General features: G+C 56.4%; 1 protein-coding gene across 6 annotated transcripts in view; it reads right to left on the bottom strand.

Annotated features, from left to right (window-relative positions):
* Positions 1-2,048: 2,048 nt before the first annotated feature.
* Positions 2,049-12,538, bottom strand: part of TMCC2 (transmembrane and coiled-coil domain family 2) — a 37,125-nt gene continuing 26,635 nt past the window's right edge. For all 6 annotated transcript variants that reach the window (XM_004282449.4, XM_033410515.2, XM_033410513.2 and 3 more), the window contains 3 exons: positions 5,113-6,053; positions 3,764-3,899; positions 2,049-3,502 (listed from right to left, as the gene is read on the bottom strand). In XM_004282449.4, the coding sequence (XP_004282497.1) occupies positions 3,191-3,502; positions 3,764-3,899; positions 5,113-6,053 (1,389 nt within the window). In that variant the 3' untranslated portion in view covers positions 2,049-3,190. The remainder of the gene's footprint in view (positions 3,503-3,763; positions 3,900-5,112; positions 6,054-12,538) is intronic.

Raw genomic sequence — 12,538 nt, 5'->3', positions numbered from 1 at the left:
AGGCGTCCCGGCTAAAGCTCCCCTCCTCTCCCACCCTGTGGCCCCAGGTCTTTCCTCCTTTCCCTCCCCTTCCCCCCAGAATCACCTTGAGTCACCTGGAGTGGCGGGGGTCAGGTCACTGCCCTCTGCCCCGTGCCGTCAGAAGGCTTTGGTGTGGGCCCAGGCTGCACCTGCTGCAGCGCCACCGTTTCCACAAGGCTGGCAGGGAGCACCAGCTCTGCACGGGCACAGCAAACATGGCACAGCAAATATGCCGTCTCCAGGCCAGCCAGCTGCCCGCCAAGTGCTGCTGGAGCACTACCGCACCAAGTCCAAGCAGAGATGAGTTCTCAGCTGCCCCCAGCCTGGGCCACTGAGGCTGCGGGAGGGTGCTGGCCTGGCCAGGCCCTGTGAACCCCAGGTGTGGGGCTGGGACCTGCAGGACGGACCCCCGGGGAGAAAGCCTGCCCGTTGGTCCTGCAGTCTAAAGGAGGGTGGTCCCCTGCAGAGGCCACCCTGACTCAATGTCTCACCCTGTGACCCCTGGCGGGAGAGGCAGGCAGGTCCAGATTGGAGCAATTTGTCCCATTTTTACAGAGTGGAGAGAGGCTCAGACATGAACAAGGAAGGGCAGTGACTGTCAGAGGAATGAAACCCAACTCCTAGTCGGGGCCTGGGCTTAGCGAGAAGCCCCTTGTCACAAAGAGGCAAATATAGGGTCTGCCTGTTCCGTCCTTTTTTGCAGAAGATGGCTCTGTAGCCGGGGGTGGGGGTGGAGGTGGGGCTGATGTTCCCCTCTCCTAGGGCTGTTTACTTTGCAGCCTCAGGATCAGCTGAGAATGTCACGCCCCAGCCTCCCTCTTCCCTCCTCCCTTTCAGTGTGGACTGTGGCTGGCAGTGACATTTAAGAACCAATGCAGGGAAGGCACCTGACCTTGGGGAGGAATGTGGGAAATGTCTGCAGCCTGGAGCAGCCACCCCCACCTGGGGCCCAGGAATGTGGGCTCCTGGCCCAGAGCCCATGGCCCCCAAGGGAGGTGTGCATGTGGTTGGAAGAAATGGGGGGTGCAGGGCCCAGGAGTGACATTGTTGGAAGGCCCTGTAAGGTCACCTGGTGAAAATCCTACCCGGTTATAGAGGGTGAAGATGAACCATCAGTGCTGCCCTCCTGCCAGCGCCAGCGCAGCACCCTCTCTGATCCAGTTAAGGGCACAGTCCCCGACGCCTAAGTCCCCTAAAGCCCAAGGTCACGGATACATCTGTGTATCTGTGTATTGACTTCTCAGACCTACAGAACCACAGAATGTCAGAGCCCTTTGAAATTAGCAGCTACTGCATCCATCCATATTACAGATGTAGAAACTGAGGCCCAGAAAGATGGGAATTGGCCACAGGTGCGCTAATTATGGGCCAGGGCTCTGGGGTAGGTGCTTTCCCTACAGCCCTCCTGCTTTCACGAACTGGGGGCATCTCCTCGCAGTAGGGAGACTCAGGTGGGCCAACTGAGCTCCCACAGGGTTCCTGCTGGGAATCCAGTGCTTTCTGTGGGTGCCCTTAACTGTCAGAGGTGGGAAATACAGTCACAGAGCAGACATTGAGGGCCTCTATGCTCAAGGCAGGTGATCTCTGCTCTGGCTGGACAGAATTGAAAGGCCAAGCTAACGCCAACAGATGCTAGTCTTTGGAGCTGAACCCTAAGAAAGTGCTGAATAAGGACTCTGCTGCCCTCCTGTGGCCATACCTGGGCATGACTGCTGTCATCGAGGCCTCCAGCTGCTTATGTTCTCCAAACTAAGGAAATCTCTCCCAATTTCCCTCCTCCTAGAAAGCACTCCAGGGAGGCTGGATGGGGTGGACATCATCTCACCTCCCTATCACCCAGGCCAGAGCTTTGGCTGTGGAAAGCAAATGGGAAGGGTGGATGACACTTTGTTCAATGTCAGATCCTGGAGGATGAAGGCCACAGGCCAATAGGTGAGGCCCAGTCTGTGTTACCCAGAATGCTTGAGTGTTGGGAGAGACTCGGTGGTTTCCATGGAAACAGCCTAATCAACCAACGCTAGACGGGATGGTTTGAAAATTTAGAGGATATTTATTTCTCGGGAAGGTCCACAACAGCTGGCAGGCACTGCCCTCCCCTGTTCCAGGGGATTTCTCTCTCCTTTTCTGAGAAATCCCCTCTCTTCTTGGAAGTGCCCTTGGGGAGGCTGGGATGTGAAGAGAAACCATACACAACACTCCAGAGCCTTAAAAAAAAGAAAGCAACAGACAACCTCCCCCACACAGATACACACATACGGAATAAACAGACATATAAAAGAGGCTGAGGCGCCGCTTGGGAGAGTGGGGCTGGGCGGCTCTGCCCCACTTCCCCCAGCCAGGAGGCTCCAGATCTAAATGGCATGGAAGTGCCCGACAGCCAAGCAGCAGCCCTGGCTTCAGAGAGAGGACCGGAGAGGGGGGCGGGGGTGGGACCTCTCCCTGGAGCTCAGGGGAATAAGGGACAAAGGAACCAATAAATAAATAAATAAACAGAACCCTAAGAGCTTGGGACCCCTGGGGCCTCTTTCCCTGAAAAGAGCAGATCCAGGGACAGGCAGAAAGGATAACAGGGAACACACAAATCCAAAGCCACACCTAACTGGCCTCCAGAGCCTGCATCCTTCAGATCCCAGAAGGGCCCAACCCAGAACCCAGCCTCAACCCAGCTCTGGAGGAGGGAGGGGTGAGCTGGGGAGCTTCCTTCCTGAAACTCTTGCCTTCATTCTGACCATCTCCACAAAGAGGGAGCCGGAGCTGCCTGAAGCATGGGCTCTTCCCCAGGAAAGCCAAGGCATGGCCCTCTCCCGCCCCTCTTCTCATTGGCCTTCCTGACCCATGGCATCTGCGTCAGCTGGGAGGAGCACTTGTGTGACTGTAAATAATCAGAACAGTCCATCCGGGTGTCCTCTGCTCCATTTGGCCACCGACGCCCCCACCGCCTCCAGCCAGGGCTACACTGACGGCTCCCTTCAGGCCAACAGGGAGGAGGCACTGGACAGAAGAAGCAAGGACAGAGAAGGGGGCAGAAGTTGCTGGAATGGACAGTTTGGGCAGGAGGCCAAACTGGACACATGATGAAGTCCAAGGACTCGGGAGTCCCAGGGTTCCCCCGGAGAAGCATGGCCAGCTGGGGGCTGGGGAGAGCACGGGGTCGGGACAGGCCGGCCGCTCAGCTAGGCAGTAGCACGTGCTGCAGGAGGTAGGTGAGGGAGTCCCAGTGCTTCCAGAGGAGGAAGAGGACGAGGACCAGGAGGGCAGTGCTGGTGATGCGCAGGCGGGTCTTCATGAGTGGTGTGATGAAGTTGGCGAGAGTGGACACGAACACCAGCAGCACGGCCATGAGCGCCAGGATCACGTTGATGAACTTGCCCAGCAGCGCCCGTGCGTTGGCGTTCTCCACGCCCTCCAGCTGCACCACCTGCTGCTGTTGCTGCTGCAGCTCCAGCTTGGTGACCCGGGTCAGGCAAGACTCCACAGCCTCCTGCAGGGACACAGGGGTGGGTGCATTGGAGCTCGGGGCGGGCAGACCCCCAGCCTAAACCCTACCTGCCCCTCCGAGGAGGTGACAATGCACAGGGTGCCCCCTCCGAAGGCCAGGCAGGGTAGAGAGTGATCAGCTGCAGCTAGGGGCCCGAGTCCTTTAATGATGACTATCTGGGGAGGACGGTGGGAAGTGGAAGTCTTGATTAAGGGGAAGCGGCGGAACCAGCCCACTCCCGGATTCCTCTTGAGGCTGCTGTACCTGGATGTCCCGGGCCCTTTCGTAGGACTGGTAGGCCACCTTCTCCTCCATGCTGGCCAGCTCCTGCTTCAGGTTGGTCATCTCATTCTGGTGAAGCTCGGTCAGGTCGTTGAGCTGCTCCTCCAGCCGCTCATACCTGGCGGAGGGAGAAGGTATGACACCAGTCCCAGCTCCCCAAGCCCCTTGTCTCTCCCCAGGATCAATTTCACTCATTCTCAACAATGACTCAACCCACCCCAGGTGTCCAGCCCTGTCCAATTTTAACAGCAACCACAATGAAAGCTACTACGTACACAGCACTTCTTATATGCAGGCCCTGGGCTAGGCACTTTCGCCACATTATCCCATAGGATCCTCCTCCACAAACCTTCAAGATAAGTCCTAGTGTCATCCCCATTTTACAGACGAGAAGACTGAGGCATAGAGAGGTTGAGGAACTTGCCTGAGATCACAGAGCTCATGAATGGAGGAGTCAGGGATTGACTAACTTCAACAACCTCAACCCTTAAGCCCTGGGCTAATAGGCTCTCCTGGGTACCAGGGACCCAGGGATATAGAGACACAATCCCTGCTCTGAAGGCACAAAATATAGAAGGTGACTACTATGGCGGGCGGCGGGGGGGGGGGAGTTAGCTTTCAGGCAGGTTTCCCCCTCAATTTTCCAAACCTTCTTCCCATATATAAAGAAGAAAAGGTGCTAACTAAAGAAAAGATCCCGAAGACTCCCAAGGAGCAGGTGCCAAATGGCACACGAGAGGCGCAGAGCAAAAGCAGAGCCGACAGAAGGGAAGGAGGGGACAGGCTGACTCGGGAGCCCCGGCTGAACGATCACATGGACCACGCCAGACACCTACATACGGTGACTTTACAGGTTTGGACTCAACCCTCACAAACCCTGTGAACAGGGCTTCACGTTATTCCCGCTTCACAGATGAGGACACCGGGTACGAAGAGTATTAAGAACTTTGTTCAAGGTAAAGGGTAAAGAGTAGAGCTGGGATCTGAACCCAGGTAACCTGGCTCCAGAGTCAGCGCTCTTAGCCAGACTCTCTCCAGATAAAAGGTCATGTAGCTGGCTCCTGCCTCGGTTTCCCCTTTTGTACAACAACCATGTAATCATCAAGGAGGGACGCTCAAAGCTCCTGAGACGGGCAGAGCCTTCCTTCCACAGGCCCCGTAATCCTAACTTCCAGCTGTCCTGGAAGCTGGTGGAAGGGGCCTCGGAGCCTCTTCCTGGCCCCTTCCAGCAGCCCAGGAGCCTTCTAGATGCTCCCCCGTCTGCTGCTACCACCAAGTCTGCAAGCCGGTGCTCGGCCCCTCTCCCCAGGGCCGGGCCGGGCGGCACACACCTGTAGCGCTCCTCCTGCAGGCACTGGGTCATGTAGGTGTAGTCCCTCTGCAGCTGAGCCTTCAGGTCCTCCATCGAGTCCTCCAGGTGGGACTGGCCCTCCTTGATCTCCCGCAGCTCTTCCAGCACGGCATCCATGTTTCCGGGGGCGCCGTACAGCATGTTCGACTTGGGGCTCCCCAGCGCCGCAGCGGGCCCGGCCCCCGAGTTGCTGCCCGCCCCAGCCGAGCTGGCGCTAGCGCTGGAGCACTCATCGTCGCTGCCGTACTTGGGGCTGGACACGAGCGTGGCACTGCCGCTCAGCGCCCGGGCCGCCTCCTCGGGGGGCCCGTCGTCCAGAGGGTCCTTCAGGTGGGCGATGTTGTCAGCGCTGCCAAACTTGTTCCGGATGAGGCTGGCGAACTCCCGGGGCTTGGACACCACAGCGGTGTGGGTGGCCTGTGAGAGGCCGGAGAGGCTGCCCTTCACGCCCTCCACCACGCCACCCCCAAAGCCGCTGATGCCGGCGCGCATGTTGGCGCCCACGTCCTTCAGGCCCTGCTGCATGTCCCGCAGCACATCCTTGGGCTGCCGCGACGGCCCGTTCTGCTCGATCTCCTTCAGGCGCCGGCGGTAGTGCTCCAGCTTCTTGTGCAGCTGGGCGATGGTCTGGGCCGACTTCTGGTTCTTCTTCTCGAACACCTGCTTGATGCGGGACACCTGCTGCTTGTCGGCGTTGTTGGCCAGCTTCAGGTACTCTGCCACGTTGTCGTCCCGCGCCTCCTGCTCGATCTTGATCTGCTCTGTGATCTTCAGGATCTTCTGGTGCAGGTGGTCGATGGCGGCCTTGGTCCGCTGGGGGTCCGGGGCCCCGTCCGGCACGTCCAGGCTGATGGGGCCATCGGCGTCACCGTGGCCAGGGCCGCCAGGGAGGCTCAGGGCCGCGAGGTCCCCCTTGTCGACCTGGGGAAGAAGGCAAGCAGAAGAAGCGTAAGTCAATCAGGAAACCAAGGGAGGGGGCCCACAGGGGTCTCTCGTGTGTCCCTGGACAACTCTGGACTTGGTTTTCACTGCCTGGAAAACAGATGCGGGATGAACAGGAAACTTTAAGGAAAGAGTCCGAAAGGATAATGGCAATGACAACAGTATTCCCTCACAGCTGCCATTTAGGAAGGGCTTGCACATCTGCTATTTACCCAATCCCCACAACAACCCTAAAATGCAGTCTAGGCAGACCTGCTCCTCCTTTGGCCCAGAGAGTTCAAGCAAGTTGCTCAGGGACAAACAGCTTCAGGAAGACAGAACTGGCAGCCCAGAACTCTTTTTGCCCCATCACATGGACCAAGCAGGTCTGAGGCTTCACTGCAGTCACGGGGTTATTTCTCGGGGATGAGACACGCTGTCCCTCTGGACTCAGCCCTCCATAAGGCTCCTGCCTAGAGCAGGCCTCTCCCTCAGAGCTGACCAGAGCCTACACTTGGGCCCCATGCAGGCACAGGAAGCACTTCCCTGCACCCTCCCCACCTGGGCTTCCCCAGTGCAGCTCAGCGGGCCACCTGCCTCAGCGGACACCTCTCGCAGCCCTGCCCTTACCTTCCAGCTCCCTGGGGTCGTCAGCAACCTCTTCCGCTTCATGATGGCGGGAGCGCCCAGCCCTGCCCGGTCTCCCAGGCCAGGGAGAGGAGCACACCCCCACCTGCCTGCTGGCTGGGTCCCCAAGGGCTCGAGTCCCAGAAGTAACCCACAGGGAAGCGGGGCCCAGGCTGGGGGCCTGGGGGTACCAGCCATCCAGCGTGGAAGGAGGTGAATGTGCAGGAGGGAGAGGACAGCGCCTTTTCCTCACAGGCAGGCAGGCTTCCTGAGTGCATCAGGGTGGCACAAAGAATGGAGCAGAGAGACTGAGAGAGGATAGGGGGCAGGGAGAGAAGGGAAGGAAAGGTCACAGAAGATAGGAAAGATGGGAAGCAAGGTCGGATGAAAGCAGGCGGGCCTGGAGCCCCACTCTCCCAGGGCCAGACCTGCCTCAGCCTGTTGGAGGACCGCTGTCCACAGCCGAGTCCCAGCGTCTTATCTCCACGCAACAACGGAAGCAGCAGGAAATGGCTCAACCCCCTGTATTTTTACACACAGCACACCCTGGGCCGGTCAGATATTCGCTATTTTTGTGTATGTGGGGGTGGGGGCAGGGTGAGGTGCACATGGGGGAAGGGGTTAAACACAAAGAAAGTGACCCCAGCTCGCAGCTCACGCACCGGAAGCAGCCCGTGCCAACTGCAGGCAGAAGCCACTGGGCTCCATCTCTGCAGAGGTGCAAAATGATTGGCAAACGCTGTTAAAAACAACAGCCCTGCCAAACTCAGGAGCCAGAGGAGGGTGTCTCCTCTGTGGGCTTCCTCTTCAGCCTTTTCAGGTCCCCGTTCCACTGGGGACGCTGGGTACAAAACCCATCCCTTCCCATACCTCCTGAAGTCAGGACTTTCCTCTGACATGTGCTTTGGGTCTCCCCGCATGTCCCTTTGCCCTCTGCCGGGTGCCGATACCTTCAGGACCTTGTATATCAGAGGAGCCAATTCCACAGTCTCCCTTAATGACCCGTCCCAAGGTCTACTCGTTGCAGCAATCTGACTTCAAACTGCATCGTGCAGTGAAACCCCTTCTTCCTGTGCTGTTCCTGCAGTGACGGCAAACACCCCATCTCTCGATTTTCCTGACCCTCAGTGTTCCCCCCTGTAAAATGGGGATCATCATACCTCCTCTCAGGCCTTTGGTGAGGGTAACACAAGATGATGTGCAGCGAGCAGTCGGCACAGCACAGGCAGAGGCACTCATCGGTGCCGTCTGCATCTGCCAGCACAACATTTTGTGTGTGTGGCGGAGGAAATGAAGTTTATTTAAAAGGTTATACCAAAAAATTTGCTCAACATTGATACTATGAGGCAAAATTTAATTCTATATGCAACACACAGCTTTTAAGATGAAAGAACTTGACCCCTTTATAAGGCCGCTGTGCTTTCCAAAGAGACTCAACACTTTCCCTCTCTTCCACTCGCTGCGTGGGAGAAAGAATATTCAGAAAATGAGTTGGGATCTGGCGGCCTCGCTGCCTGATGCTCAGCTAGGTCGCGGGCTCATCTTTATAAAGAGGAGAGCGTCGGTCCCACCTACTTGGAGGAGTGTCGGAGGACCTAATGAGACATGGACTCGCTGTGAAAAGCAAAAGTGCTTTGGACTACAAGGGAGTGTGAAAGAGCAAATTCCCTGCCCGTCCGGGCTCCAGTCTGGCAGCTCAGAGCCTTTTACCCCTCAATTTGGTGGCTGTCTGGCTTACAAATAGAAAAGCAGAGCTGAAGCTGGCTGTGAAATCCCCATGAATGAGAGAACAGGCACTCCAGGAAAATCAGCAGGGCCTGGTGGTGAGCTGAAGTGGGCTGCAGTCCCACCCGTTTCCCCACCGCCCGCCCCTCTTCTCTGCCCTGGGGCCCAGACTCAAGCCTGGGGTTCCTGCGGCAGGACCCCAGCTCCTTCCTGCCCCTCCACTGGGTCTACAATGCCTGGAGCCTCTGGCTGGCTCCAGTCACAGAACATGCCTCTTTGTCCCTGCCCCCAGGGAGTTCTCCGCTCCCTCCTCTCCCCAAGCTCACCCCCCCCCCCCAAGGCTGCAGCGCCCTTTCAGGACGAAAGGGAGACAGGGTGACCAGGAAAAAAGAGCCAAGGAGGCTGCAGACAGACAGGCAGAGGTACAAAGAGGGATTATGCTTTAACAAAGGAAGGAAAATTAGAGCATTAGAAGAAAAAAGATGAGAAAGCTGTTAAGAGGGATGAATCTAGCAGAGCACGAGGAGAATGAGATTCGCTCACAAAAAATAAGAGAAGAAGAAGATTCGCAATGAGACAGGATACACGGCCCATGCAGGACAATGGAAAGGGCACTAAGTGTGGAAGCAAACACCGGTTTAGAATCCTGGCTCTGTCACTTACCAGCTGTGTGCCCTTAGATATGTCATTAACTTTTCTGGGACTCAGCTTTCTCGTCTAGAAAAAGGGGGTATTTCTACCCACCTCAACGGATTGTCAGGAGGATAAAATGAGACCATGAAGGCAATGGTCACAGTACAATCTCAGGGCACACGGCAGGTGCTCAAAAACAAATCACAATCAACTGACACTTCACGTCCACTAGGATGGCTAAAATTTAAAAAGGAAAATAACAAGTGTTGACGAGGATGTGGGGAAATCAGAAGCTTCACACCTTTGCTGGCAGGAATGCAAGATGGCACAGCTGCTGTGGAAAACAGTTTGGAGGGTCCTTAAAAAATTAAACATGGATTTACTTTATGACCCAGCAATTTCACCCCTAGGTGCAGCCCCAAGGAATTGAAAGTGGGTATTAAACAAGTACTTGTACACATATGTTCACAGCAACACTATTTACAATAGCCAAAGGGTGGACACAACTCAAATGTCCACTGATCGTTGGGTAATGGGTAAGCAAAATTGGTAGAGTCACACAATGGAATCTTACTTGATTATAAAATGAATAAAGTACTGATAGAGGCTACAATGTGGATGAATCTCAAGAGCACTACACTAAGTAAAAGAAAACAGATACTAAAGGCCACATACTGTACAATTCCATTTATATGAAATGTCCAGGATACTTAAATTCATAGAGACAGAAGGCAGACTAGCGGTTGCCAGGGGCTGGGGAAGGGAGAAATGGGGAGTGACTGCTTAATGGGTACAGGTTTCCTTTAGGGATAATGAAGATGTTCTGGAACTAGAAAGAGGTGATGGTTGCACAACCTGGGTGTGGAAGGCCAGGGCCCTCAATCTGCTGGCCTAGGTTGCAGGGCCAGCCCATGTCCTATTACAGAGTGGGTCTGCGGGAGGGTATCTGAGTCCTTCATCTTATGGGCACATTTTTAATACAGCAGAAGCTCTAGCTGAGACTTCCCTGGCGGTCCAGTAGTTAAGACTCTGTGCTTCCACTGCAGGCATGGGGCACAGGTTCAATCCCTGATCGGGGAACTAAGATCCCACATGCTGCTCAGCACAGCCCCCCCCCCAAAAAAAAAGGAAGAAGCAGCTCTAACTCACTCACTAAAAAGAGGAGCAATACAGATCACTGAACTCCCGGTCACTAGCAGGTGAAAACTCCCAGGGTGCCCCAACCTGGAGCACGGCAGTGGGTGGCCTACACAGGCACTGCTGTTCCTCTCTCGAAACTGTCACAGAGCCTCACATGGCCCAGGCCACCCAGCCCTCTGTCCATGCCTAGCCACCAACACCATGGCCTCCTCACCCCACTCTCCTGCCTAAGAGGGGCCAGACACTCCGCAGGCACCTGACCCCAGGAAGAATCCCTGTGCACAGGGGGGCAAGTTCTAAGAAGAGGAGAACCGTGGAGAGTGGCCCATGCTTCTTCCATGACCCCTATCCACACAAGGCAACCCAGAGGCCAGGTCACGCTCCCTGCTCAGGGTGCCCACCAGCCAGGGCTGAGGTCACTGACACTGTTCTACACAGACAGTGATGTTCGAGAAGTGCTGATGAATGTTCTGGAAGAGCCAGAGCTGGGACGCTGTCAGAAGTGTCCGGGGCACAACCTTCCCTATTCGTCTCCCTGCTCTGGAGAGACACACCCCTGGGAGCACCCCCTCCACGAGGCTTCACAGCCCCTCAGACTCTTCTCCCTGCCCGCTTCCAGCAGAGCTGAGCGAAGCCGGATTAGGCGCTCTGCCAGGTTACAGGGCTCCCACCTCCTCCGGGGCCTGAGCTCACATCTCCATGTTAACCCGGCCAGACACGGGCCATGGGTCTTCCTCTCACACACTGGCCCGGCAGCCTGGGTCCCTGAGGCAGACACTGTTGGGACAGAAGCATCCAAGCTTACATGAAGCTCCTCAGTGCAAAGGGGAAAGACGCTAGCCATGTAAACTGTGAGATGTGAATCATGGGTCTATTTCTCTAGCAACAGTACAAACACATTATAAACATGCTTCAAGATGGACCATATCAACAATTACACTTGCAAGGAATGCATGCTCCACACCTGCACTCCCAGGTTCCCAGGAGACCGGAGATGGCCCCCAGCCTGTGACTCCCCTCCCCCAGGGACAGGCAGCCTCCTCCTACATTTACAAAGTGCTCTCCTGTTAGGGTCCCCAGAGCAAGCCGCATAGAAGATGATTCCTGTCCTAGCTACCTGCTCAGGGGTTGGAAAGCCAACACTAAGGTCACTCTTGGAAAAAAAAAAAAGAGCAAAGAAAAGAGCTTTGGGGCTCCTATGCCCCCCTTTAGGAGAGCAGGGTGGCCCTGTCATCCCGGGTCAGGTGGCCTGTGTGCCCCCTCCCAGGGTGGAGAGCAATGGAGTCGGGTGTCAACCCTGCTTTGTCTGTGGGTCTGACCAGATGGGCTGAGGTCCATGCAGGGTGCTGCTCCTGGGCTGCAGTGACTAAGAGCCCCGCAGGTGAGTGTGACAGGCCTGTCAGCCCGGGTGACTCAGCAGAGATGCTTCCATCTGCTGACTTCTCGCCCTGTGACTCTGATTTGAGCACCCTTCTCAGGATGGAGAACACACAGATTCCCCTCTTTCCTCGAGGGAAAGGGAGGTAAGCCAGGCCAGGATGGAGAGGGACAGCCATGCCAGCAAACACCCCACCCCCTGCTCAAAGAGGCAGTGTGACCCTACAATGAAGCTGGGAGGGAGGCAACCTGACATCTCCCACACCAACCTGATGCTCCAGCCAGGGCAGACTGGGAAGGTTACGCCAACCCTTGGTCCTCAGCCAGGGGCTGCTCCCATTCTCCCAGATAATGCAGGTGCTACGAAGCCGCTCAACCCCGGCTCTGAGTCATCATCACAGCTAACCCAAGCCAGGTGCGGGAAGGGCGGGGAGGGGCGGGGAAGGGCGGGGAGGGGCAGGGGGTGGGGGAGGGGAAGGCACCAGCCCATCCAGTGGTTCCATTGGTGCCTGGGAGCCCACGTGGCTTTTCTCCAGAGGGCAGGGAGGCAAATGCTTAGATAAAGGGGTACACGTGGAGGAGGATATATTACATATATACACCTGGGGCTGTTCACTGGGTAAGAGTAAGATGAAAAACTCCTGCAGTGAGACCCCAGCTGCCACACGAGGGATTCAAGGGCAGGTGCGTGAGGGACCTGGCTCTTCCTGCAGTGCCCCTTCCTCATTGCATGAGTGCCCTCAGCGGCTTTACAAGGAATTTTATGCTGCTACGAGGGACTGCAGGGTGCAGAGTCCATACAGATGAGGAAACTCACTCTTGCATCCTTTCATGCAGCACCTACGATCTCCAGGCAGCCGGGCACTGGGTGGAGGCTTCAATCAGCCTCCTCCTGCAGCCAGCAAGTGCTTCCTCCCGCCCTGAGCCTAAGGGTGACTCTTCCTGGCAGAGCGACACTCCTCTCATCTAGCCCTCGGATTCCA

Source organism: Orcinus orca, chromosome 1 (genome assembly GCF_937001465.1).
Source record: "Orcinus orca chromosome 1, mOrcOrc1.1, whole genome shotgun sequence".
Lineage (NCBI taxonomy): Eukaryota > Metazoa > Chordata > Mammalia > Artiodactyla > Delphinidae > Orcinus > Orcinus orca.
Note: the sequence above shows the minus strand (reverse complement) of the source record. Positions and strands in the feature narration are given on the sequence as shown.